The sequence below is a fragment of the Hemibagrus wyckioides genome, linkage group LG13 (assembly GCF_019097595.1).
Source record: "Hemibagrus wyckioides isolate EC202008001 linkage group LG13, SWU_Hwy_1.0, whole genome shotgun sequence".
In the NCBI taxonomy this organism is placed as follows: domain Eukaryota; kingdom Metazoa; phylum Chordata; class Actinopteri; order Siluriformes; family Bagridae; genus Hemibagrus; species Hemibagrus wyckioides.
The window spans coordinates 19,826,760-19,854,136 of record NC_080722.1 but is presented as its reverse complement, the minus strand read 5'-3'; the positions used below and the strand labels follow the sequence as shown (position 1 = coordinate 19,854,136).

At 39.6% G+C, this 27,377-nt stretch overlaps 5 protein-coding genes across 11 annotated transcripts in view; 2 read left to right on the top strand and 3 right to left on the bottom strand.

Annotated features, from left to right (window-relative positions):
- LOC131363873 (uncharacterized) overlaps window positions 1–7,503 on the bottom strand; it is a 37,574-nt gene extending 30,071 nt beyond the window's left edge. Inside the window, exon 1 of the mRNA XM_058406829.1 lies at window positions 7,395–7,503. Coding sequence (XP_058262812.1) covers window positions 7,395–7,452 — 58 coding nt within the window. The 5' untranslated portion in view covers window positions 7,453–7,503. The remainder of the gene's footprint in view (window positions 1–7,394) is intronic.
- LOC131363875 (uncharacterized) lies at window positions 134–2,817 on the top strand. 5 transcript variants are annotated; one of them, XR_009206394.1, is made up of 4 exons: window positions 134–621; window positions 901–968; window positions 1,073–1,159; window positions 1,616–2,817. XR_009206394.1 is itself a non-coding variant. In XM_058406832.1 (4 exons), the coding sequence occupies exons 1-4, from the start codon at window positions 460–462 to the stop codon at window positions 1,922–1,924; spliced, it is 621 nt and encodes a 206-aa protein (XP_058262815.1). In that variant the 5' UTR covers window positions 134–459; the 3' UTR covers window positions 1,925–2,817. The 5 variants fall into 5 exon arrangements, 1 of the variants encoding a protein (XP_058262815.1); XM_058406832.1 differs by having other exon boundaries at window positions 1,078–1,159; XR_009206393.1 differs by having other exon boundaries at window positions 135–621; window positions 809–968; window positions 1,078–1,159.
- LOC131363874 (uncharacterized) lies at window positions 2,996–5,711 on the bottom strand. 2 transcript variants are annotated; one of them, XM_058406831.1, is made up of 3 exons: window positions 4,522–5,711; window positions 4,205–4,382; window positions 2,996–3,799 (listed from the first exon to the last, which is right to left on the bottom strand). In XM_058406831.1, exons 2-3 carry the CDS (start codon window positions 4,364–4,366, stop codon window positions 3,248–3,250), a joined length of 714 nt encoding a protein of 237 aa, XP_058262814.1. In that variant the 5' UTR covers window positions 4,367–4,382; window positions 4,522–5,711; the 3' UTR covers window positions 2,996–3,247. The 2 variants fall into 2 exon arrangements, with proteins under 2 accessions (XP_058262814.1, XP_058262813.1); XM_058406830.1 differs by lacking the exon at window positions 4,522–5,711 and having other exon boundaries at window positions 4,205–4,515.
- Window positions 7,504–10,271: 2,768 nt separating the features above from the next.
- Window positions 10,272–14,180, top strand: LOC131363770 (7-methylguanosine phosphate-specific 5'-nucleotidase-like). 2 transcript variants are annotated; one of them, XM_058406621.1, is made up of 9 exons: window positions 10,272–10,432; window positions 11,225–11,323; window positions 11,614–11,683; window positions 11,894–11,940; window positions 12,453–12,538; window positions 12,658–12,747; window positions 12,911–13,073; window positions 13,199–13,393; window positions 13,676–14,180. In XM_058406621.1, exons 1-9 carry the CDS (start codon window positions 10,421–10,423, stop codon window positions 13,802–13,804), a joined length of 891 nt encoding a protein of 296 aa, XP_058262604.1. In that variant the 5' UTR covers window positions 10,272–10,420; the 3' UTR covers window positions 13,805–14,180. The 2 variants fall into 2 exon arrangements, with proteins under 2 accessions (XP_058262604.1, XP_058262605.1); XM_058406622.1 differs by lacking the exons at window positions 10,272–10,432; window positions 11,614–11,683 and having other exon boundaries at window positions 11,227–11,323.
- Window positions 14,181–14,523: 343 nt separating this feature from the next.
- fkbp10b (FKBP prolyl isomerase 10b) lies at window positions 14,524–25,587 on the bottom strand. The gene is made up of 10 exons (XM_058406620.1): window positions 25,263–25,587; window positions 23,389–23,534; window positions 23,050–23,239; window positions 22,653–22,798; window positions 21,841–22,030; window positions 20,906–21,051; window positions 20,579–20,768; window positions 19,471–19,613; window positions 19,102–19,265; window positions 14,524–15,052 (listed from the first exon to the last, which is right to left on the bottom strand). The coding sequence occupies exons 1-10, from the start codon at window positions 25,526–25,528 to the stop codon at window positions 14,858–14,860; spliced, it is 1,776 nt and encodes a 591-aa protein (XP_058262603.1). The 5' UTR covers window positions 25,529–25,587; the 3' UTR covers window positions 14,524–14,857.
- Between the last annotated feature and the right edge of the window lie 1,790 nt (window positions 25,588–27,377).

Here is a 27,377-nt window from a genome sequence, read left to right as displayed (position 1 = left end):
AATCAATTATATTAATTTCAAATCGATTAATTAATTCCAGCAAAACGGCATTTTTTACCAGTATGAAAACAGACTATAGTCTTTTGACCAGGCGAAAGTTATAGACACCTAAATAGTCATTCGATTAGTTTTGACAGGGTCGCGGTTTACCCGCACAATTGGGCTATTATGAAAATCCAGTCGCGGGAAAAATTACGGAGCCGCGGGTTGCTATTTTTTTTTTTTTTATAATGTATTGCGGCCGGACATACACTGTGCAATTTTTAATAGTCCTTTGCGATTGTTGCTTGTCAGACTGTACGAACATGATTCCCGTGTCACACTGTAGGATCTCAGGTGTCATAATGTCAGACTGTACGACAGTCAAGACGCGTAAAAAACGGACACACACAAGAAGACGCGTCCGGGGTTTTACGTCATCAATCCGTGACACGTTCAGACCCGTGTTTTCTCGCTAAAATGGTAACTAGCAGCAAACAAAAACAATCTGTAGCGTTAATTTTGTTAATGACATGCCTTGAAAATAAAAACAGAAAAAAACGAAGACGACGTGTCTGGAGCAAGTCATGGCTGGGCAAAAGAGGACGTTATGGACTTCCAATTCTACAGAGCGAACTTGAGGTAATTTATCAACTTTAAGTAAACTTTACTTTGTTCATATTTTGCCTTTACAAATAATGACATCAAAAGTGTCCCCATATGAATAGTTTATTTTTAGAGGTGACTTTGTTAATATATGTGTGAATAGGTACATCCACTCACTCACACGGCAATAACAGTATTCACACAATATTTTTCTGTTCTACAGAGTGATGACACACAAGGGTTTAGAGATCTCCTTCACATGAATGTACAGGAATTTGAACATCTGCTGGATTTGGTCTCTCCCCACATAAACAGGACACACACACACATCTGAGAAGAGCAATTACTGCTAAGGAGAGACTCTCTGTGACACTTGGCCACAGGTAGGAAATTGTGATTTTCAAGTGCACAACATTATAAAAGTGAACTTGATGATGATATATTTTTGTAATCTCCAGGAGAATCATTTGCCTCACTGTGTTTTCAGTACAGAATGGGACGGACTACTGTTTCAAGGATTGTTCAAGAGACATGTGAGGTGTTGTACCATGTGCTTAAGGAAAAGTACATGAAGGTAAGACACTTTAGAATCAGAATCAGAATGAGCTATTCGCCAAGTGTACACAATCAGACAAGGAATTTGTTGTGGTTTTTCATGAGCGCTTGGTACATATATACATATACTGTATATATGGCACGAGAACAGAAAGACCATTTAAAGACTACGGGGGAAGAAATTAAATAATACTTTAAACAGGACAAACAAACAAATAGTAAAAGTACCAACAAGCTATGAACTGAGGCAGCCTTTTGTGGCACCATCTTGAACATGAAAGAGGCCTAATGTACAAAACACTTTACACCCTCACTTTATGAACCCTTCATCAGGTATTTATGCACAAACATCAGAAACTGATCAAAGACAACATTAATTATGTGACGTTATTCTTTTGTTTCACAGATTTATGTGCCAAATTATTACATATTATTATTGTTTCATAGATTGAGGGAAATTTTTGTGTTTTTTTAGACTCCAGTGGCAGAAACTGAGTGGAGAGATGTGGCTAAAGGATTCCAGGAAAGGTGGAAATTTCCACATTGCCTTGGGGCAATCGATGGAAAACACATCACCATTCTTCCCCCAGGGAACAGCAGGAGCACTTTTAGGAACTACAAGTCCCGTTTTTCTATCTTGCTGATGGCAATTGCTGATTCGCAGTACAGATTTTTGTATGCCAATGTTGGTACTCAGGGAAGAGTGTCTGATGGGGGCCTCATTGCCCACTCCGATCTTCGAAAGGCAATGGACCAAAGGGTTTTTAAATGTTCCTCTGGCTGAACCACTACCAGGCACAATTATTGAGATGCCTTACATGTTCATCGCGGATGAGGCTTACCCTCTTCGCACAGATTTAATGAAGCCATATCCTTCAAGACACCTTGCTCATGACCAACGCATTTACAACTACAGGCTGTCACGGGCAAGACGTGTCATTGAAAATTACCTTTGGAAAACTGGCCAACCAATTCCGAGTATTTCTCTCTACCATCCATCTGGATCCAGTGGCAGTGACAAAGATCACCTTGGCTGCTTTTGCCCTTCACAGTTACATGCGAGAACATGCCCCGGACACATACATCCCTCAAGGATTTGCCGATACTGAAGATACAGAACACCACATCATCCCTGGTGAGTGGAGGAATGACACAGGTCTCCTATCTGTACCTGTACCTACATACCGAGCTAGAAATGGGTGTGCAATTGCTAAAGATCAGAGAGACCTTCTAAAGGCATACTTTATCTCAACTGCAGGGTCAGTCCCATGGCAGGAACAAATGTTGTGAACCATCCACACAGTTCCACACATTTGCAGTACATAAATCACAAGCACAAAGTTACAGTATATGTAGTTGCAAACAATTTTTATTTTTGTCAGCATCTTTTTAATGCATAGTTCACCCAAAAATGAAATTTTATCATCATTTGCTCACCCTCATGTTAGTCCAAACCTGTATGAGTTTGTTTCTTCTGTTGCTAAAGAAGATATACTAAAGAATTTTGGTAACCAGGCAGTTGACGGCAGCCATCGACTTCCATAGTAGGAAAACAAATGTTTTTTTTTGTTTTTGAGCTGATAAAAGTTAAAAATCACTCTTTGTAAAATAGTTAATTTTACTCAATTTTAAAACCCAATTTTATTTATATTCCAGTGTTTTACTGCTAAGGTGTCAATGCAGTTACTTTTGAAAAAAATGAAATTGCAAATAAAATTTGTTTGAAACAGAATCTTTATTGCACATATTTCTTGAACATCAAAATCAAACAGTAGTTTCAATTTTGCAATTTTTTAATATGTACAATGTGCAAACATATTGTAATACAAACACTTGTTTTTAGAACAAGCTATCAGAACATTCAAAAATAATTATGTAAACTTCTTGAGATATCACAGTGCAAACATAGCTTCAAAATGTAAAGGAATAGTTCACCCAAAAATGAAACTGTCATCATTTACTCACCCTCAAGTTGCTTAAAATCTGTATAAAATTTTTTCTTTTAATGAACACAAACGAAGATATTTTGAAGACTGTTAATAACCAAACAGATCTGGGGTCCCATTCATTTATTTATTCATTTGAACTACCTTTTAACACAAAACATTTACTCAGTACTGTTTTTATCTCCTCCTTGAGTATAACGTCCATCGAGCAACTGTGTGTAGCTTGTTGATAGAGGAGTCTGTTGGTAAGGAGAAACCTGAAATAGTGGCTGATGTGGTGCTGAATGCTCCACAAAGTGGGAAAATGTAGGCTGAGTGGGTGGGCCTGGAGGATAAGGTACTTGCGCCCTACACTGTGCAGACATGAACCTATCTTGTGCTTCATATAAAACTCTCATTATTGCTCGCCTAGCCTGTATTTTCTTGGTTGTATTTTTAAGAAGACGCATTTCACTGGCTACTTGTTTGCCAAAAATGTCATCAGAATCTTCAGTGTTGCTACAGACAGAACTAGCAACTTGCTTCAGGATGTCCACCTTCTCCCTCTCCAACTTGTCCTCTTCTCTCAGCTTTGGCCTTTGACTCTGCTTGTGCCAGATTGTGGAGCTTCTTGGTTGTGATGGATCATGTGAAGAGGACTCTGATGTATCTGATTCCTCTAATTCCTCATTATGCAGCACTTGGTCATCTCCACTGTCGTACATTTCATCCAGCTAGATGGAGAACAGAGAAACAATAGGAACATTACTATTTTTAATCACAAAATATAGTGAATAGAAGATTATGATTATGAAGATTATTAAGATTTTTTTTACTAATTATAATACAAAGAGAGCTTTATAACCTTTATTGGAGCTGTTTAGCACATTCTGTACAATTATACAAATAATATTAGATGACCGGTTCTCTTTGCATGTCTCAAGACTCAAAAAGACAAAGACAAATCAATGTGCATGCATCTCAAACCAAATACTACAATTACATAATATTTGTGGTTTTAATAGTTTGATTTATTACAGCAAATTATGAAAATAATGGTCTAAGAAGAAGATACTTTTATACATACTACCAATTAGGCTAATAATAAGGACATATTTATAAAATGCAGGTTTACTTACATTAAGTGTACTGACACCCTGGCGAGGCTGCACGTGAGACCTGAGAAAATCTAAATTCCTGAGAATCCAGTTCTGTCTAGTTCTGTGAGCTCTTTTGTGCCACTTCCGCTGGGTTTGGGGTGCAACAATTTGGAAAACTGGGTGTGCAGCGATGATGCACATGTTTGTACTTCCGATGCTAAAAAAATTATTCATTTTCATTAAATGAAAGAAAGTAAAATGAAAGTCAATAAAAGTCTTTAAAAGCCACAAAAGACAATATATATTAGAATTTTAAATGAATCAGTGGTGTGTTAAAAGGTCATGTCATTTCTCACCTGAAATTTGTATTTCCAGAGCCATCTCTCTCCAAGCCGCTACCTTTCTAGCCCTGTCATGATACAGCACCGACGACACGTCATACAAACACTCCTTTTCCCTCCATAACTCAACAAGTTTCTCTTCTTGCTGGACGGTCCACCTGACTCGTTTCGACATTTTCGCTGATGTGGTTTGAAGTTGTGGTTAATTGCGTCATCAGGTTCTGCGCTCCTATTGGTTGTTGGTTTGACGGTCATCGTAGGAGAAGTCACACTGCAGGAAAGTTTCTGAAATCTTCTGACACTGCTAGAAGTTCATCGGATGAAAAAACCGATCGCAACGGCCATTAATCGGCTGTCGGCGAACATGTCAAACCAGCGATCAAAGACTACAGATTTTTGCCTAGGATTATAGGAATCTTTAGGATTTTAAAATTTGTCTCAGACGACCAAATTGTGGCCAAAATCACACAGTGTAACCCCGGCTTAACAAAGATAAATGTTCCGTTTCCTAATGTGGATTAATCCCAAGATGGGATACCTTGGCAACCCAAGGACCGCTGCAGCGTCAGCTAGTCAGGAAGAAACCTGATTGGAAGGGCGCGTTTGGGGTTCAATGTCACGTCACAATCTAGAAATGACCATACGTAAGTTAAACCGGAAATGTTGAGTGGTGGTTGAGGCCACGGATGTAATGGCAGGTAAATGGGGAAAATACGGTAAAAAAAAAATCGCAAAGAACGTGAGACGGAAAAAGGTTTAATGGAATGGATTCGTGGCGTTACAAATGATGATAAAAAAGCCTTCTGCAAACATTGCTAAAGTGAAATTAGAGCTCACCACAGTGATCTGGTAGCACATGGTGTTACTGAAAAGAACAGAGAAAATGCAGGTCCTTTTTCAAATGCCAGAACATTATTTGACACAGGCAGATCCTTTCTAAGAACAAATGTTGCAGTGAAGGAGAGTTGCAGCTGGCTGTTCATGTTGCTTGCACCTTAACTATTCATCATTTAGGAAGTATTGTGGAAGAAATTTCCAAGAAAGGTATCACTTTACATCGAACAAAGTGCACAGCATGCAGTCATGCAGACACATGACACTTCAACACAAATAAATCAGACTATTTATTCAGTGAGTCATTCAATGAATGCTGTTGTAGTTTTTAACACCACCAACAACTATTATTATTATTATTATTATTATTATTATTATTATTATTATTATTATTATGCACATTCATAATGACATTCACCCAAACATTCCAACTATTTTGATTCATTCTGATAGTGATGGTTCCAAACATTTTGATCCTGTGTTTTATTTTTCTGATTTTAATTCTGTTGTTCTTGGTGTTTGCCCTGGTGAAGTCTGTTCACTGTAAAATAATCAGAATGACGAAAAAAATAATCATTGAAATGAATCTAGTGATGTTGAGAAGATGGTAGAGACTGCTCACATCACAGCTGATAAATATATATGAGGTGAGAGAGCAGGTTCAGTCCAATCACGAGCATCATGTTAGACAACTAATCACTGATCACCATTGTTCCAGTCAACCAATCACTGAACAGTGATTTTCCCTCAAATTAATCACAAATTAATCACGAAAGTGAATCATGAAAGTGAGAACAGTAATTTCATTACAAAACATTTTTCTACATTGTAAATATGCTCTGCTATTGCAGTCTGTCATCAGAAAACCTTCCTTGATTTTGATATGCTAATGATCATGACAATTAGCAATTAGCATGACAATTAGCCCATGGCTTTATATAGTTTCATCTAGAAAAAAAATTTGATCCTTGTAGTGTATCTACAGATGAAGCTCATTATCATTTCCTGCTAATGCATGAACCCAGTGGCAGGCCATGCATTTCACACCTAGGCCTTCACTGGTGTCCTTCCTGAATTAATCCACCTCTACACCATCATTATGAAGCCACGGTAATAGATACTAATCAACCATTAAATGGCAAAGTAAAAAAGAAATTAGGCTACCGTATTTTACACCTCACAAGGAGTAGTCAATTTTATTACGGTTACTTTTCTCAAAAAAGACATTCTTGATGATACATGCAGCAAACTGCAATCTCCGGAGGACGCAGCATCCGAAATGAGACGCAGCAAATATAGAAACAATGTATATGGGTGGTTCACTGCCTCTGACTACTCCAATTATCCAATCAAAAGACGGGAAATTGCTGACATAATCGTATGCCTGCTAGATGGCTCCAGTGATGCCAACTCGAAACCTGATTGGTTAATGTAACAATTTCATTGCCACTTATTTTAAGCTATGGGTGCCTGCACTATTAAAGCAGATTTTCACTCTGGCAACACATGACGTCAGCCACTGGCTGAAATATGATTGGGTAAATACTCTTATCATAAATATACACTACTGGAAGCAGCACAACCAAGAGATAATCTACTAAATGTAGAGAATACACTATTGGGAATAATTGAATACACATTCATGTAAAAATATATTAAATATATTAAAATGCAAGTCAGTGATTCAGATCACTGGTGTTTAGGCCAGCAGAGAAGGCCTTGCTGGACCTGACGGCCCACAACTGCATGAACCACACCCTAAATTTTTGTTTTTAACAAATGCCATAATGCATACTTCTTAGCGATTAAAAGTGTATTTAACTATTATAGAAATGTATTTATATAGGTATTTATATATTATAGAAATGTAGTTATAGTAGTATATTTTTTCTTCCTGGTTCAGGTTGATCTGCAGTTTTCCAGACGAACTATTACAAGTTGAATCAAGAAAAAAAACATCTTCACTTAGATAAAATCCTACCATGCATTTGAGCTTCATATAACTAAATGTTAATTCACAGAGCACTAACAAGCAGAATAATACTTTACATTACCGTCACAGATGAACACTAACAGCAACAGATACAAGTACATTTTCAGAGCAGTCTCCATTCCTGCGAAGAAAACAACACCTTTCTCTTTCACTTTTCCGATCAGGTAGGTAGAGGAGCTCTGTGAACCCCGCCCCCTCCCCCACCCTCTGATAACACCTGAACACAATGTACAAATATGTGTTATGTGTTAATTTCAAGAACTGAAAATCTGTGTTTAAAAATTACTTCAAGCTTAAAAGTAAGCATGAAATTTATTAGTAATTATTTGTGATTTGATATGGAGCTGAAAATGAGGCTCACAGTGCTTTTTCTGGCTGTGCCATAGATCAGTTTTTCTGTGGAAGATACTCTTCTTTTTTTAGAAGAAAATATGATCACCCTTTGTTGGAGCATGCAGAATATTTTGTGGTGAGGTGCTGTGGTTTTGTGGTGAGGTGAAGTTATGAGAGTTTCATGTTAGCACTCGCCAACATTTCTATGCATAAAAGTCACTTTTCCATTTTATCACACGCTGCACGGTCATTGAATGCTGCAGTGTGTTGTACTTTACTGATGCAGACACATGACACTTCAACACAAATAAATCAGATTATTTCTTCAGTGAGTCTTTCCAATGAATGCTGTTGTAGTATTAGGTGAAATACCCAGATAGAAACCTTGTGTTGTGTGGCTGGGGGACAATAATAAAAGAGGAAAGCACAGAGAATCATACTTGAAGCGTCTATCCTGTGTTCACTAACAAGCCTTCAGATATTTATTCTGTGTGCACTTAACTAACAGAACAGCTATGTTGATTCACACTTCTGATTCTTCTGTGTGTGTTTGTTTTAATTGAAACAATTCCTTTGAAAAAAGAATAATCTCTGAAAAGTGGTTTGCTCATTATCAGTCTGGTTTTGTTTCATTCACCATAACGTAAATTTAGTTGCAGCCAAGTGACTTTGTGAGACCCACAGTTTAAAAACCCCTGAAATAGATTACAGTCTTTTGATCAGGTTTAAGTTATAGATACCTAAAGGGTCATTCAAATTATTTTATAGTGATTTTAATCTCTACATCATGATAATGATCATAGTTCACTAGAATGTATAATGTGGTTTAGGAGTGGTTTTCTCTGGAAATCACATGACACTTTCTGTGGCATACAATTTCAGATCACACCTACAACAGTGAGTGTTTTGTTCAGTTAAGTTGAACCAAAACAACAATAACAACTAATATCTCATAACTAATGAAAAGTTTGAAAAAATTAACATTAATACCCTTCTTTATGCAACATTCTGCTGAATAAGCACAAAAAATGAAAAGATGTGCAATCTGGGCCTAATTGCACATTTAAATGAATATTAAACTTGTCCAAATCTTATTAAACCTGGGCGCAATATTAGACAGCAACTTGTCCTTTGAAAATCATATTTACAATATTACAAAAACAGCCTTCTTCCATCTTTGAAATATTGCCACGCTTAGGGACATTTTATCTGTATCTGATGCAGAAAAGCTAGTTCATGCATTCATGACCTCCAGACTGGACTATTGTAATGCATTACTAGGTGGTTCTCCTGCATCTTCAATAAACAAGCTACAGTTAGTCCAGAATGGGTCCTGTTCACCCTGTACACATCGGACTTTCAGTATAACTCAGAGTTCTGCAATGTGCAAAAGTTTGCGGACAATGGCTGTATCTGGAAGGGACAGGAGGACGAGTACAGAAAACTGATACGGGGCCCCGTTGCATGGTGTGACCACCTGCACCTCAACACCACAAAGACCAGGGAGATGGTGGTGGACTTCAGGAGACCCAGGCCTCAATCTGTGACTTGAGTGGTCAACAGTGACTGTGTGGGGTTTGTAAAGACCTACAAATACCTTGGAGTACAGCTGGATGATAAAATGGACTGGACTGCCAACACAGGCGCTGTGCAGGAAAGGACAGAGCCGGCTGTACTTCCTAAGAAGGCTGGCATCCTTTAACATCTGCAACAAGCTGCTGCAGATCACACTGTAGATCAGTACTATCAGACTGTTGTGGCGAGTGCCCTCTTCTATATGGCAGTGTGCTGGGGAGGCAGCGTCAACAAGGATGACGCCTCACGTCTGGGACAAGCTGATGAGGAAGGTGGGCTCGATTGTGGGATCAGAACTGGACAGCCTGACATCAGTGGCAGAGAGGAGGGTGCTGAGCAGGCTCCTGTCCATCATGGACAATCCATTTCATCCACTGTACAGCATCATCTCCAGACAGAAAAGCGGCTTCAGTGCCCTCCACTGACAGACTGAGCAGGTCGTTCCTCCCCCATGCCATGCGACTCTTTAATTCCAATAGGGGTGGGAAAAGTCAGTGCTGACACTACTCTTTGTCCTGGACTGTACAATAAGCTATACACTACACAATACACTCCGGTTTGCACAGAACTCTTTAATACACTGCGATTTGCACAGGACTCATAAACACGCAGTTTTCAACACACTAGGTCTGTTACTTTAAATTCTTTTTTTGCACATTACTTATCTTGTATTCATCAAATCTCTGTATGTATTCCTTAAATCTCTGTATTTAGTTTTTTTTTCTATATTTTGTTAAATTGTGTAATATTTTGTCATTCGTTATATTTTTTGTTATATTTTTGTAGCCTTAAATTCTGGTATTTATTATTTTTTGTTATATTCCTTCTTATTTTATCTATTACATGTGCTTGTGGATACTGCTGGAAGCTGTAAAGATCTCCCTCATTAAACAATTAACAAAGCCATGTGAAATGGTATTTCCCTCACTGTGATTTAATTTTAATTTGATTCAGTCGAACATTAATCAATCCTCTTATCAGGCAGGCATGACAGAAGACAGCTTTTTAAAGTAACTTTTGACCAGGCGAAATTCACAGCTACCTAAATCACCCTTTCAATCTGGATTAGCTCTCTTTATTTTCACACCGGTTTTCTTATTAAATTCCTAACTCCTTTGTTTTCCTGTGGAGAAACACGGTGATTATTCAGCATTAGAAACGCGCACAGTTCGGAACATCATGTTAAAAATGGTAAGACTCGTCGCTAGCTGTTACAAAACTACGCTAATTTATTTCGCCTCGTTATTCTTTTGTATTTTCCACACCCGTATTCCGGATTACTGCTGTCACTACTCCGTCCGTACATTATACTATTTAGGACATTATATTATTAGTAGTATTATAACAACAGTATTATAAATAAACTAGGGTCATTGTGAGAAAGCTGATTAACAGAAAGTTTATGATATTGTGTGTGTGTGTGTGTGTGTGTTCATCATTTTTACGTCCCCTGGATGTTTTGTCCAGTTCTCAGTGTCCTAACAGTCTTCCATCAGCTGATATAGTGTGAGGTCAGACCTGTGTCTGTCTGGACTGAGTGAAGACTGTTAGAGAGTCTCAGGGTTTTTAAAACACACTGCTGCGTTCTGATTGGTGTTCATGTGTTGATTATTTCTGTATAACAGCAGCTCTCTTCATATTGCGGGTTTATATTAATGAGTTCATCCTGATACGGTTAAAAAACTATTTTTCGATCAGATCAGCCAATCACGTCCTCTCTCCTGCTTAACTCTTTGCGTCTCTGTTCGTCCCCAAATTCTGCACTACAGTAAGAACCGAATCATCAACATCTCGAACCCCAGGCCTTTATTCCTGCTGTGCTTTTTTACATCCATACATCTTTTTTACGTTACGTCATCCATCAACTCAGATCCAGGATCCAGAAACCTTATTTCCTCTCACATGATCTATTGATAATCTGATTACAATAGAGATCTTTCAAATAAAATCAGTTTAATAGAGTTAAATGTTTATCTTTTTCAGATTCCGGAGCTGAACAAAGCGACGGTGCGTATGAGAGACCGAGGACAAGTGGAAACCATCATCAGAAACATGCAGAGAGAAGGAGCTTCTGCACTGCAGGTACTGAGGAAAACAATCAGGAAATACATGATATTTAAATAAAGAAATATAATATATACATATGATGATAATTTTAACATTTTAAAATCCATTCCTCCAGGATTTCTTGATTTTTGCAATCACACATTTTATTGGAAAATCAAGCAAACTCTGATATTCCGAGTTTGACATGTTCTGCTAGTGTCTGTGTGGGTTTCCTCGAGTTCTCCAGTTTCCTCCAGGAAAAAAAAAAACATTCATGTAAGAGGACTGGCTACACTACGTGTGTGTGTGTGTGTGTTTGTGTTCAGGTGATCTCTGACTTCGACATGACACTCACCAGATTTGCTCATAAAGGGAAACGCTGCCCTACAACACACAGTGAGTAAACAGAATAAATGTTGTTGTTGTTGTGAACGATGTAAACGATGTGAACGGTTTCTCGTTAACTCTTACATGAATCCCCTCGGAGCTGCAGCGGTCACTCAGCATTAACACACGGCTCTTTACAGAAGTGTTTCCTGATTGGTTAAATGATTTGAAGTAATTAAATCAGTCTAACGGTTTATTATTTTTATTTTTCCTCTTCAGATATTCTTCACAACACCAATCTGATTAGTGAGGAATGTAAAGCGAAGGTAAACAACCGCCAACGTTCATGACTAAAACTCGTACAAAACTTTGAAGAGAAGAGGAATCAGACTCTCAGTGTGTGCTGCTCTTACAGGAAAATAATCAGCAGTGTGAAGTTACTTTTATTCCACAGTGAAGTGGACTGTAAGGTAGTTATTAGAGTTAAAGGTCTGATTAAATAATCACTTGATCATATAACTGTATCATACAGAATGGGTTCAGATCTGCCGTGGTTGGGTTAATAAACAAATGCCTTTATTAAATCTATATAATGGCACACATTTGATGTGATTATTTACATTATTGGATTATGAATGAAAAAAATAATATTGTGCTACAATCCTAAAGGAAGCATGGAACTTATTGTTTATTCATTCAGGCTTTTATTTGGTCGTTTATTCAACTGTTTTTTTTTTGCTGACCTCATACTGTTTGAGACTCGATTTCCTTTTTAGGAAAAATGTATTTATTTTTTAATTCGCCTGTTTTATCTGTGTTTTTCCCCCTTTTTATGCAGATGTCGAATTTGGTGGCTCATTATTACCCCATTGAGATCGACAGCTCAAAGTCTGTGGAGGAGAAAATTCCTCACATGGTGGAGTGGTCAGTGATCACGCCGTCATTAACACTCAGATTCATTCTGCTACATTTTATTTCTTACTCAATTAACAGAATTGTGACAAAGCAGCCTTTAAAAAACTGTGTGTGTGTGTGTGTGTCAGGTGGATGCGAGCTCACGATTTGCTCATCCAGCAGAAAATCAAGAAAGTCCAGCTGGCTCAGGCTGTGAAGGGCTCGGGTGCCAAGTTGAGGTGTTTTACCCATGATGCATGATGTTTCTTCTAATTCAGTTACTGGACGACTTTGTGTATTATCATACTGCTTGCTCTCAGCCAATCAGAACATGCTGTTCTCACTCTCTCTCTCTCTTTCTCTCTGTGTATGTGTGTGTGTGTGTGTGTGTATGTGTGATAGAGAAGGCTACAAGTCTTTCTTTAAAGTGCTGAAGCAGAACTCTGTCCCTCTGCTGATCTTCTCGGCTGGAGTCGGAGATATTTTAGAGGAAGTGATTATCGAACATGGCGTCTTCGACCCGAACGTGCGCATCTTCTCCAACTACATGGACTACGACGAAAATGTAATCACTCTTCAGCTCAGACACATATTACAGATACAGATACTTCCTTCCACACCATTAAGACTACATTTAAAGGCAAAGTAGACATGATCTCTTTGTCTTGTGTGTGTGTGTGTGTGAGTCAGGGTGTTGCATGTACATTTAAGGGTGAGTTGATCCACTCCTTTAATAAAAAAGAGGGAGCTCTGCAGAACACACACCAGTTTGTACACGATCGCACCAACGTCCTGCTGCTGGGAGATTCACTGGGAGACCTGGACATGGCCGAGGGAGTGCAGGACCTCAAAAACCTCCTGCGCATCGGCTACCTCAACGACAAGGTGACACGCCCACAGGAAACACCCATGCGACACACCCACAAAACATCTGGGCTTATTTCAACACATATCAAACACTAAAACTCATCATGACTGAATTGCAATGTTTAATAAAAACTCAAAAGGAATTATCTGATGTTTATTGTTAAAAACTACAAACTCTGACGTTTTGTTAAATAGAAATGATTTACTGCCTCAGTTCTGACTGAATGTGTGAGATGTGATTTTATATATTTACATATGTACAATATTTAATCTAAATTGTTTGTATCTTGCTGTGTGAAGGTTGAGGAGAGGAGGGAGGCTTATGTCAGCTCTTATGACATCGTGCTGGAGGAAGATGAGACGCTGGATGTTCCCAACGCAATTCTCAACTACATCACAGCGGGGGAAGGAACATCACCTGGTCAATGAGACACCTGATGAAACACCTCACTGTCAGTAATGTTCCATGTCTATTGGGAGCCCACCATCCCAACCACTGGCCAAATAGGAATAAGCTGAGGGTCGAAGGTCAGTGGGACAAACGGACTGATAGTGAGTCGTCACATACTGTCATCAACTCATCAACTCCTAGTTTTGAATTATTCTCCTTTCTGTGTGTCTCATCTCATCTGTAATAATTTGTCTTTCTTTTAAAGACTTTTTTTTGTATGATTTTATAAATTGGCCCAGTTTCTCTCTTTCTGAGGGATTTTTAGCTTTGAAACGTTTCAAGATATTTTAACTGTTTCATTAAAACATCCGTCTCATGTATGATTTACAGAACATAAAAATCCTTTACATTCTCTTCCGTGGTCGCTCCATCCTTAGATTTTTATGTATTAGGTTTTTCTCTTTTTTAAACCTTCTAATTCCTTTGAAAATCTAAGATGTTTAAAATACTGTACACACACACATACACACACACACACACACAAGAAGACATTTTACCATCTAGAGTAACATTTGCATGTCTTTTCACATATACTTTATACTGTCTTCTAACTATCTTCTTACTATGAGGAAACATTTTTGTGTGTAATGTTAGATCACAGTTTCACTGAATGTTAAATCCTAAATATTAAAAGCTGCAGTGTGTCGTGTTCATGTCCCTCTGCTGGCCACCAGATGAACTGCAGGAACCTCTCAGCTTTTACACACCAAAAGTCATTTATTCAGATCATTTTACATAAAACCACCGACACTGCAGAGTCAACAAAACACTTTTATACAAAATGAAAAAAATAAAGTCTGTCTCCTCATTCCATCTGTATGGACTGAAGAGTGAAGGCCACATTATTTTTTAACTTAAAAACAGTGCAAGCACACTTTAGTTACTGATCTGTTCTGTTCTGTTTTTTTGCTTTTGGAAAAAAGACAAAATCCTGAGTGGTTTTCATCTCTAAGAGGAATGGGATTACTGTGTGTGTGTGAGTGTGTGTGTGTGTGTGTGTGTGTGAGAGAGAGAGAGAGAGAGAGACTCTCTCACAGTTCTTCATGCCGAGTTTTTTCTTTCTCTGCGTCTTCCTCCACTTTGAGTTTCAGTTCGTCTGCTGTGATTCGTCCGTCTCCGTTCCTGTCCTGGTTTTTAAACATGTCTCCAATGACGCTTTCAGGATCCTGGGCCGGTTTCAGACGACCTTTACCCTCTGCCACTTGACGCTTTATGAACTCTGAGAACTGGAGAGGAAAAAGACATGAAAATAGTTAAATGTGGTGATATTCAGGACATCAGCCTTTTTGAGCTCACACAAAACTTTGGAAGTCAAAGTCTGAACTGAGATCTAGCAAGAGTAATGCTGTTGTAGGACAAACAGTGAAGTGGTTCATCTACCAGTACAGGATTTAATAATCAGAGTGAAACACAGTAATACAACTGAAATATCAATCTGCAGAGTTACAGGAGACACTTCAGAATGGAATTCTTACCGCTGATTAGAAGAGACCTCTGTCACTCAAGATATACAAGAAGTCCAGCAGGCTGCAGCAGTAGAGAGTTGGCGTGTGTGTGTGTGTGTGTGTATGAATGCAGCTCTGCTCTTATAAAATTCTTTACATCATTTAATCTGGAATAGTTTTGTTTTACTGCGCTCTTCAGGTGTGTTTTCAGAGATCACAATCAGTATATCCAAAATCGAGGCATATAAATGTCCTTCCTCAAAGTAACCTTGAATGAATTCTATTTTCTCCTTGCTTGCCAATTAATTATTTTTTTGTTATTTTCATAGATTTACAGCAGCACTATTGGAAAAAAGTGAACGCAGAACTCCACACATGTACAAGAAATAAATTTAAATACACAATTTTCTACTTCTTACATATCTTGAGTGACAGATGTCTTATATGTGTGTGTGTGTGTGTGTTTATTTCTTTCTACATTGTAAAACAATGCTGAAGGCGGCCGAAATACAAATTAATCTCGTTTGAACAGTTGATATTGAGATATGTCTGCTACGGATGCTCTATAAAGCCTTCATAACGGCTCTAATCTGAGGTGCTGTTAATTGGTGATTTCTGAGGCTGGTAACTCTAAATGAACTTCTCCTCTGCAGCAGAGGTCAGTTTTGGTCTTGCTTTACTGGGATGGTCTTCATGTGAGCCAGTTTCATCATGGGGCTTGATGGGTTTTGCAAATGCACTTGACAATACTGTTCTTGCAAGAACTATTCCAGAACACCTGACCTTCGTGTCTTAAAATAACAACTGACTGTTTTTTGTTGTCATTACATATGAATTACTTAAGTCCATGTGTGTTATTTCATAGTTTTGAAATCTCCAGTATTGTTCTAGAATGTAGAAAATAAATCCCTAAACAAAAAACACTGAATTAAAAGGTGTCCAAACTTTTTACTGGGTGTGTGTGTGTGTGTGTGTATGTGTGTGTATATATATATATATATATATATACAGTGTAAAAATAAGAGACCACTGCAAAATAATCAGTTTCTTCTGTGTTTTTTTCTTACAGGTTCATGTATTGGTCAGATAAACAGTTTTGTTTCATTTTTTGTTGAAAAACTGAACTTGAACTGCTGACAATATTTCTCCTAAATTCAAAATATAACTATTGTTATTTAGACTGTATATTTAAAGGAAATGACAACACGTCAAGATCATGCATTAGCTTTAATAACTCAAATAAAACAAAATGCAAATAATTTGTAAACAAATTGTGTTAATGCTTTGGCTAAATAACATTAAGAAATCAGTATTTGGTGGAATAACCCTGATTTGCATGCGTTTTGGCTCCATGCTCTCTCCATGATGACATTCCAGAGGTTTTCAATAGGGTTCAAAACTGGAGATTGGGCAGTGGTCTTTTTTTTTTTTTTTAGAGCTGTGTAGATATGTATATATACAGTATCTCACAAAAGTGAGTACACCCCTCACATTTTTATAAATATTTTATTATATCTTTTCATGTGACAACACTGAAGAAATGACACTCTGCTACAGTGTAAAGTAGTGAGTGTACAGCCTGTATAACAGTGTCAATTTGCTGTCTCCTCAAAATAACTCAACACACAGCCATTAATGTCTAAAGCGTTGGCAACAAAAATGAGTACACCCCTAAGTGGAAATGTCCAAATTGGGCCCAAAGTGTCAATATTTTGTGTGGCCACCATTATTTTCCAGCACTGCCTTAACCCTCTTGGGCATGGAGTTCACCAGAGCTTCACAGGTTGCCACTGGAGTCCTCTTCCACTCCTCCACGATGACATCAGAGAGCTGGTGGATGTTAGAGACCTTGTGCTCCCCCACCTTCTGTTTGAGAATGCCCCACAGATGCTCAATAGGGTTTAGGCAGGGTTTAGGCAGTTGCAAGGCAGTGGTCATCTTGGAGGTGTGTTTGGGGTCGTTATCATGTTGGAAAACTGCCCTGCAGCCCAGTCTGCTTGCTTCAGTATGTCACAGTACATGTTGGCATTCATGGTTCCCTCAATGAACTGTAGCTCCCCAGTGCCGGCAGCACTCATGCAGGCCCAGACCATGACACTCCCACCACCATGCTTGACTGTAGGCAAGACACACTTGTCTTTGTACTCCTCACCTGGTTGCCGCCACACACGCTTGACACCATCTGAACCAAATAAGTTTATCTTGGTCTCATCGGATCACAGGTCATGGTTCCAGTAATCCATGTCCTTAGTCTGTTTGTCTTCAGCAAACTGTATACGGGCTTTCTTGTGCATCATCTTTAGTAGAGGCTTCCTTCTGGGACAACAGCCATGCAGACCAATTTGATGCAGTGTGCGGCGTATGGTCTGCGCACCGACAGGCTGAACCCCCACCCCCTTCAACCTCTGCAGCAATGCTGGCAGCACTCATACGTCTATTTCCCAAAGACAACCTCTGGATATGACGCTGAGCACAGGCACTTAACTTCTTTGGTGGACCATGGCGAGGCCTGTTCTGAGTGGAACCTGTCCTGTAAAACCGCTGTATGGTCTTGCCCTCAGAGAGTTCTTTGCCATGAGGTGCCACGTTGAACTTCCAGTGACCAGTATGAGAGAGTGTGAGAGTGATAACACCAAATTTAACACACCTGCTCTCCATTCACACCTGAGATCTTGTAACACTAATGAGTCACATGACACCGGGGAGGGTAAATGGCTAATTGGGCCCAATTTGGACATTTCCACTTAAGGCCTGGTCACACTACAAGACTTTAACCGTGGGCATATCGCTTTGCTGTTCAGACATGACTTCACTGTATGACTTTTTGACCTTGTGGTGTTCACACTGCGCGACGCTTCGTAAATAATTCACAAGAGGGGGTCGCACACCACACCATCTGACAACAACTCTCGTCATTCAACGCCGCCCCCAAACCACGCTTTGTCACGAAAACACACGCGACAGGTGGATCCGGAAATGACGCGAGACTTTCGGTAGAGGTTTGTTTTGAAAATGGACGTTGGCAGGAGTCTCGCTCTAAATAAATGTTAATTTATTAAAATAAATGTTGATAAATGTTGATAATGTTAATAAAATAAATTGTGTCCACACTATTTTTGAAGCCATTTTGCTGCTGCTGCTTTTCTTCTGGTGACCTCATCTCTGTTGACTTGCTCTCTCATTGGCTGGAGGTCGTAGCTACAATTGACACCATGTGATGTCGAATCGAACATGCCAGATATCTGGATTTTGTCTGCAAGGTGTCAGCGACGCGTCAGCGAGCCTCTTTGATGCGTCGGTGAGTAGTTCACACATAAAGATTGCCAAGCGCTGATCACCCGCTGATTTTCCCACGATCACAGACCGATCTGTCGTCCAGCTCGTTAATTTGCGAATCGGTCTTAAAATCCTGTAGAGTGAACGAGGCTTTAGGGGTGTACTCACTTTTGTTGCCAACGGTTTAGACATTAATGGCTGTGTGTTGAGTTATTTTGAGGGGACAGCAAATTGACACTGTTATACAGGCTGTACACTCACTACTTTACATTGTAGCAGAGTGTCATTTCTTCAGTGTTGCCACATGAAAAGATATAATAAAATATTTACAAAAATGTGAGGGCTGTACTCACTTTTGTGAGATACTGTATGTGTATATAAATTATTTATTTCCTGTGATCAATCTATGGGTTACAGTCACATGCACCTAGTCAAGCCCCCTCAGCAGCACCAAGCTCCACCCCTTATACTCTCCTTTATCGCTTATTACTGTATGGACTAGACCCTTAAGAGAGTATTATAGAGAACAGAGAATTTGTGTGTGTGTGTGTCACCTCCTCCAGTGGAACTTCTTTATCCTGATTAATGTCCAGAGCCTCAAAAATCTCCTCGGGTATCTCGTCCAGCCAAACAAACAGGTAACCTTCAGGAACACCTTTCTGCATGGAGATGAGCTCAACCTCAAACCGCAGCACAGCACTGCCTGGAACACTCCCCGCTGAAAGAGAGACAGTTAAGGATGGTGTGTGTTTATCAGAGATGTTTACCTAGACATTACGGCTGTGACGATACATCAGTGTCTCTGAAGCACGATCATAACAGCACAAATTTTATCACGATAACATAACGCCACAATAAACATGAAACTCCTCGTGTTTTTACAGTATGTGTGTTCAGAGCTCTTTATCGCTCTCGTGTCTCACCTCCTCTCTCTCCGTGTCCCAGGTGTGGAGGGATGATGATGATCCTCCTCTCACCCACACACATCCCCCTCAGACCTTCATCCAGACCGTTGATCACTTTATCTCCTCCTAACAGCACGTCCTGTGGAACGCTGTAATCATTCCTGCTCCCAGCATAAAAATACACACACACACACACACCCCGCTCAGTCACTATCATCACACTGAGCTGTCAGGACAGACAGCTGATGAAAACCTTTAACAAGACCCAGAGTAAAACTGTAGTAAACACTGGCACTTTAAACTGCTTTTCATAACAGATGACTTTTTTAGGAAAAGGATGAACATGGACATACAATTAGTGATGTTGCGCTCTGTATTAACTCCTTGAGCCCACCCCTTCATTCCCGCCCATGTCACCTTCAGTGGATCAACTGAAATAATCGTTTTGATGTGTAACTCGGACATTCACATGATCGGTAGACAAGGTTCAACTCTATAAACTCAAATACTTTTGCACCTATTTGTCCTTTTCTTTTTAGGATAATCTTTTCAAAGCTGCAGTATGAGTTTGTAAGCATCGTTAGCTAACTGTTGGAAGCCAACTCTATAAACACACACACTCAGGCTCATAATGATTTATACGTTATATGTTCATGAGTAGGGGCCTTTCTGTGTGGAGTTTGCATGTTCTTCCTGTGCCTGCATGGGGATACTCCGGTTTCCTCTCACAGTTTAAAAACATGTACAAACACATTAGGTGGATTGGTAATTCTAAATTGCCCCTAGGAGTGTGTGTGGTTGTCTGTCTATATGTGTCCCTGTAATGGACTGGTGACCTGTCCAGGGTGTACCCCTGCCTTTTGCCCAATGTGTGCTGGGATAGGCTCCAGCAGACCCCCATGACCCTAGTTAGGAATAAAGCAGGTGTAGACAATGGATGGATGTTCACGAGTGTCATCTTTGTCCTGGGCCTCTTACTCTCCTCTTTATATTTTTAAACAGTTCTAAAAAAAACCTCACCTAAAATTCTTTCAATTCGTATGTAAGTCATTAAATAAAGAATGAGGAACGGAGGCAGGTGTGTGTGTGTGTTTGAGACAGTTAGCTGTGTTCTGGTGAAACTCACGAGGTGAAGAGCAGTGTGCTGTCCATCAGTGTGCAGTTGTAGTGATACTGGATGTAGTCGTTAACTTGGCTGGTCTCGTTACACACCTCCGGCCTGAACATCACGTCCACCTGCACCGAGTCTTTTGGGTTGTGGAAGTCGATCACATGAATATCAAACACCAGCACAGCTGAGGCAGGGATTTCCTTACCTGAAAAAAAGTTACAGGAATAAATCAGACAGATGATCCAGTCAGCATAAGAGGCAGGAATGATTGACAGGTGTGTAAGCGTGATTAGGTGTGTGTTGCTGGGGTTTGAACAGCACTGTGTCCTTTAGTGACTGTACCTGCTCCTTGCTGTCCATATGCGAGGTGAGGCGGCATGATGATCCTCCTCTTCTCGCCCATACACACCCCCTGCAGTCCTTTATCCATCCCTGTGATCACGTAGCCCAGCCCGATGTACGTGTTGTACGTACTGTTATGATTGTAACTGGAAAAAAAATTAATTAATTAAAACAGATGTGCAGGGAAACATTTACATCAATGAAACACATGAACCTGTGAAGAGTTTCTCCAGAAGCAACATAAATAAATAAAACATCAGAAAAACATCATCTAATTTACTGACAAAACACAATAAAATATTTCCTCGGAATCTTCATTTCAGTTGAATAAATAAATTAAATAATTAATTACTTAATGTGTGAATATTTTTATAACAAACATGCTGCATTTTAATTTTTGATTATTAACAATTAAAATATTTACAATACAGTTTTACATTATTTATATATATTTTAAATAAATATATATATATATATATTCTTTTAATTATTAATTTGAATAAATATTTCATTTCCGTTTTAAATTATTTTATGTAGTTATTCACCAACGTTGTAGTAAAATCTGGAAATTTGTTTTTATACTTATATACTAATAAATACTAATAATATAATATTTACTTTTAAAAATTCATGAATTTAATGAAATATTAATGCTTGTAAATGGAAAACATTTTTATTTTAAAAAATAAATAAATTAAAATGTTCAATGTAACACAAAACTGATATAATTGATATAAATGTAATCATTAAATTCATACTGATTAAAATACCTTGTTGATTAAAATTTGTTTAATTCTAATATGTGAACTTTTTAGTTTTTTAGTCAAAACACAAAATGGAAGGAAAAAGTGGAGCATGTTTAGAACAACAAATATTAGAGGAGATTTCTACTGGGAAGTGAATGATGTGATTGAAATGAAGTGCAGCGCGCTGACCTGCTATCGAAGGCGTCTCCGTTGAGGAAGGTGCCGTTGTAGTGATAGCGGATGTAGTCTCCTATGATGGTTTTGCGAGTACAGGGCTCAGGGATTTCCTGGATCTCCACGGTGATATCGTCTTTCGGGTTGTGCAGGTCCACCAGCAGGATGTCGTATATCACCGTGGCGTGAGGAGGGATCTCTTTCCCTGAACAGCCCATGAGATTATTGAGTTATTCACCTGTTCCTCTGATCAGCATCAACACTCATTAACATCACATGCAGCGTAGATTTCATCCGGTGTAAAGTCATGAAGAATACACTGAGAGGAGATTAAACCCTGTGTGGTCGTGTGGTCCATAATCACTCCACAGATCAATACTGATACACAGCATCACCTCGGAAACACGATTCCACACAGGAAGCATTACATCTGCACTTAAGACATGGTTTTAGGTTAGCAGTTAGCACCTGACATTCCAAGCGTTACTTAGCTGTCTAGTGTCTTGAGTTTAAAGAAAACATGTTCTATACATGTGCTTTACAGCATGACTGTTCACTTCTGTTTACTCCAGGGCAGATGTGAGCTATAGCCCAGGCAGCCTACCTAGTGCCCTTCATGCCTGTTAGACCTCTGATTGAGATACAGCCTTGCTTACTTACGTTCTCCATCCTGCATTTAAACATCTCTCTACTCCTAGCAAGATTAAAAAGTATTGGCACCCTGGATGACTGACTGACACTTGGTTGCATTGTCCATGAAAAAAACTGCTAGACAGTTACACTTGATTTTTTTGTTTGTTTATGATGATGTTTTTGTGTGTGTTTACCATATCCTTTCTCTCCAAAGGCCAGGAATGGAGGGATGACGAAGTTTCTGATTTCCCCCACACACATCCCCAACAGCCCTTCATCCAGTCCTTTAATTAGCCAGCCATCTCCGACTACATTATCCTGCGTCTGAGAGCGTTCATAACTAAAACACACACATGCTGATATTTAAGATATTTCATTTCTTTATATTCTATCGTAAATGATGATGATTTCCTGATGGTTTGTACACGGCCAGTGTAATGAATAGGGTGTGTGGTTTGGGACACACCCACAGCGCCCACTAATTTACATGCCCACTGTTTACATGCTTTGTAATGACTGGTACACAGTGATCTATAGCAGCAGTAATCCCCAGGTTCTCCTCATCCTCTTCGTTATTCGTCTTCCACTCACCTGGAGTCAAAATGCGTGCCGTCCAGCAGACTTCCGTTGAAGTGAAATCGGACAAAATCAGTCTTCTTGACGGAGCGCGTGCAGTTCTGCTGTGTCTTTATTATCTCTGTCTTTACACGATCCGCCATGTTGAAGATGTCAAGCAGGATGAGGTCAAACACCAGAGTTGAGTCAGGGGGAATGGTGTTACCTGAGAGAGAGAGAGAGAGAGAGAGAGAGAGAGAGAGAGAGAGAGAGAGATGAGCAAGACAGAGAAACAGAAAAAATTACAGTGAGGCAGAGTGAAAGAAAGACAAGGAAGATCAAGGAAGAGGGAATATGTGTGTGTGTGTGTGTTACCTGCTCCCTGACTGCCATAAGCCAAATGTGGTGGGACAGTGATCTTCCTGCGCTCATTTACACACATTCCCACAATGCCTTTGTCCACTCCAGCAATCTGACGTCCGTCACCAACCTTTACAAAGAACGCTGTGCCTCTGTCATAACTATGGTACACACACACACACACACACACACAGGAAGCACATTTATAATTACTTTGAATATTGTGTCAGACAAACAGACAGAGACATAGACAGACAGACCACACACAAGTACAAATACTGTCTCTGGGCTGGATCTCCTGCAGCTACTGTACATCTGCATGTGTTTTCACCACAGGAACCTGATCATGAACCAACTTTTGAACCCAGGAACATTTTTAAAGAACCCATGACATGTAACCCTGGAATTTTTCACTTAGCTTCTTTCCCAGAAATATTTTCTGAAGACTGAGAACTTTTAAGAGAGCACAGAAACAGCAACGTTTCAGTGAACCTGTGACCTTTCAGGGCCCAATGGATTATTTTAACTTCTGCTACACAGCTGGAATGTTGCCTCAAACCTAGAACTAATAATCAGCTCATGGAACTGAAGGTCACAAAATGGCTTTTCCCGTTTAACACCCAGACTAAAGTGTAACATTTAACACAGGTTTACACACAAGTGGTCTGACAATAACAAGAATTAAATCCAGGAGAAAACTGAGTGCTGTAACATGAGTGCCATAAGCGTTTACAAATAGGCCTTTATTTATTGCTCTGGATACAAACCAAATTATTAAATAAATCACTCACGGGCATTTACACACACACACAAAAAAAAACATGGTGTTCAAGATGACATTTTAGTTCAGAAAAGAGTTTGTATTGGACATTTTGCTCGGGTTTGTGTAAATGTTCATATAAGGAGTGTTGAGAGTGTGAACTCGGATTAATCGTCTTCAAATAATTATTGAGGAGTTCTATAAGGATACATGGTCAAGTCAAAAAACATTTTGTGAAACTCGCTCGTTTCAGAGCTAATATATTGTGTGTGTGTGTGCTGCAGTAGCTGAGCTGCATTATTGAATGGTTTAGCACACATCACCATTAAGAGACACTCTGTCTGCTGTTTATTCATCATTTTGTAGCTTTTAAGCTCGCTTCACCTTTTTTGGCTATTTGTGGGCGTGGCTGAATGTAAACATACCATAACCGTGGTAATTCTGAGCTTTTAGTTTGGTTTGGGGCAATATGGTAGCTTAGTGGTTAGCACTGTTTCCTCACAGCCAGAAGGTCCTGGGTTTGAATCCTGGGTTTGAAAAGGCAGGGGCCTTTCTGTGTGGAATTTTCATGTTCTCCCCGTACCAGGTACTCCCTCCCACAGTGCAAAAACATGTACATTAGGTTGATTGGTAATTCTAAATTGCCCGTAGGAGTGAGTGTGTGTGGTTGTCTGTGTATATGTGTGGGCCTGTGATGGACTGGCGACCTGTCCAGGGTTTACCCCTGCCTTTCGCCCAATGTGTGCTGGGATAGGCTCCAGCAGACCCCTGTGACTCTAATTAGGAATAAAGCGGGTATAGAAAATGGATGGATGGGTAGTTTGGTTTGGTCAGCACAGCAGAAACAGTAAGTTGTGCTGGAACTATAGAGTTCTCCTTCACCAGCAAAGTTCTCTACTGTTTACTGAGGTTGCACTGCAGGCCCCGGCATTCTGACCGTGAGCTACACGAACTGCTCATGAAGTCCTGAAGACAGGAAATTACACGTTGACATGCAGCACACTTCCCTCAGGTCTATGCATAAATATTTACCTACAGTTAACTCCGACTCGTTAATTGTTTGTGTTGCTGCATCATTGCTGCGCGTGCAGGTGTGTATTTATGTAAAAGGAATCCCCCCTCCCGGTACCTGGAGTCAAACTGTCTGCCGTCAGTAAACGTGGCGTTGTAGTGATAGCGCACCAGATCTCCTTTCTTCACCTCTCTGATGCAGCGCTTTGGTCGTGAGTATGAGTCCACGAGCACGTCCTCCACCGGCCCCGGGCTGCACGAGCCGCACGCCCACAGCGCGAGCACCGCACTCAGGATCAACCTCGAGCGGGACATCATGGAGGAAACAACCAGGCAAAACCGGACTAACACACACACACAAAGTCCAGGAGTGACACTGCACATCTGTCCCACTGGGTTTGTGTGAGCGCGAGACTGGGAAAAAGTGGCGAGAAAGCAGAGATTTTTTTTTCCAGCGTGGTTGCCAAATATAAAATCCCTCCTTTTTTTAAAGGCAGCTCCATTTTCTTTACTCAAGAGAAATTTGGGGTCGTGACGCTGTCACTTGATTTATGGGTTTAAGAAGCTCCTCTTTTGTTTTTTATGCAAGTCACAAATGAATATTGCCTTATAGTGCCTATAATGAACGCAGAAACTATATCGACCTAAAAGTTCCTCATGGGCCCTTAGTTGCTGTTGTAAGGACATTATTTAGTTACATTTACATTATTTACTGTCCAGTGTCACCCAAATGAGGATGAGGTTCCTTTCCGAGCCTGGTTCCTCTCAAGGTTTCTTTCTCATATCATCGCAGGGAGTTTTTCCTTGCCACCGCAGGCTTGCTCATTAGGGATAAAATAGTTTAATAATTTAATGTAATCATTTTTTCCTCCTTTCTCTGTTTCTCTACTTTTGTAAAGCTGCTTTGAGACAATCTCCATTGTAAAAGGCGTTATACAAATGAACTGAATTTAATTTAATTAATATTAGCAACTACGCATTCCCAATAAAGATGGATTTCTGAGACGGAGTCAAATTAAAATGGACAGATTTCTCCATCAGTCTCCTTCTGTTAGCTCTTCAGCAACGTCGAGTGAGTCAGTCCTGAAACGTTTATTAAATATGAGTTTTCAACTATGACCTTAAATAATGAGAATGAGAATTACCCGCAATGCCGGTGTACTACGTGCTGATGGTGGTTCTCTGGCTTCCTGCATACCTAAGACTGATGCAGCAGCGCTTTAATCCCTTAAAAGTTTACAAGTGCAGTGCAACATTTATCTCACACACAAAAATACACTGACTTTCTATTTATCACTCGATGTCTACATCTTTAGTCATTTATGGATTATAAATATTTCACGTCCACTGTGTCTATTTGACAGAACTCAATATGTACAATAAATAAACTTGTACAGTTGTGTGTCTTATTTTGCAAAACGCTCGCGCACGATGAGATTTGAATTTGAATGCTTTCTTGGGGGATCACAACAATCTGGCAACCCAAATCTCCCTGCGCCCCCCTTTCAGTGTAAACGTGGAAGATCTGCAGCTGTAACACACTCATACACACATACACACACACACACATACACACACACACACACATACACACACACACACACACATAAAGCTGGGCGCATGAAGGAAAATGTCGGATTCAGTGTTTCGGCTTCTGTTCATTCACTGGATGTTGGAATTAAATTAAAAAACCCTAAAGCGGGATTTGTTTGAACAGGAGCAGATTTCAGATTTCAGATTTCAGGGGTGTGTTTCTGGCAGAAAGGAAACTAGAAGACGGATTACAAAAATCTCCAAGATTAAAGTTTAACACATGAATTCACACTGCAGTGGATCAGCTGCTGAATGATTGACTGTACAAATATGAAGGATTTTTCACACTTCTACACAACATGAGTACTAGAGATAACAACTATATCTATATAAATATAAAACGTTATAAGTCTAAACAAAAGCATGCTGATGAAACTTCATGAAAAGTAAAACGATTTCAGTTAAAAGAACTCCAAATAAACTGCAGAGTGAATTCACATCGATCAGCCATAACATTATGACCACCTGCCTAATATTGTGTTGGCTGCTAAAACAGCCCTGACCCGTCGAGGCATGGACTCCACTAGATCCCTGAAGGTGTGGTGTGGTATCTGGCACCGAGATGTTAGCAGCAGATCCTTTAAGTCCTGTAAGTTGCGAGGTGGGGCCCAGGACTCAAAGGATGCTTACAAGACTTAAA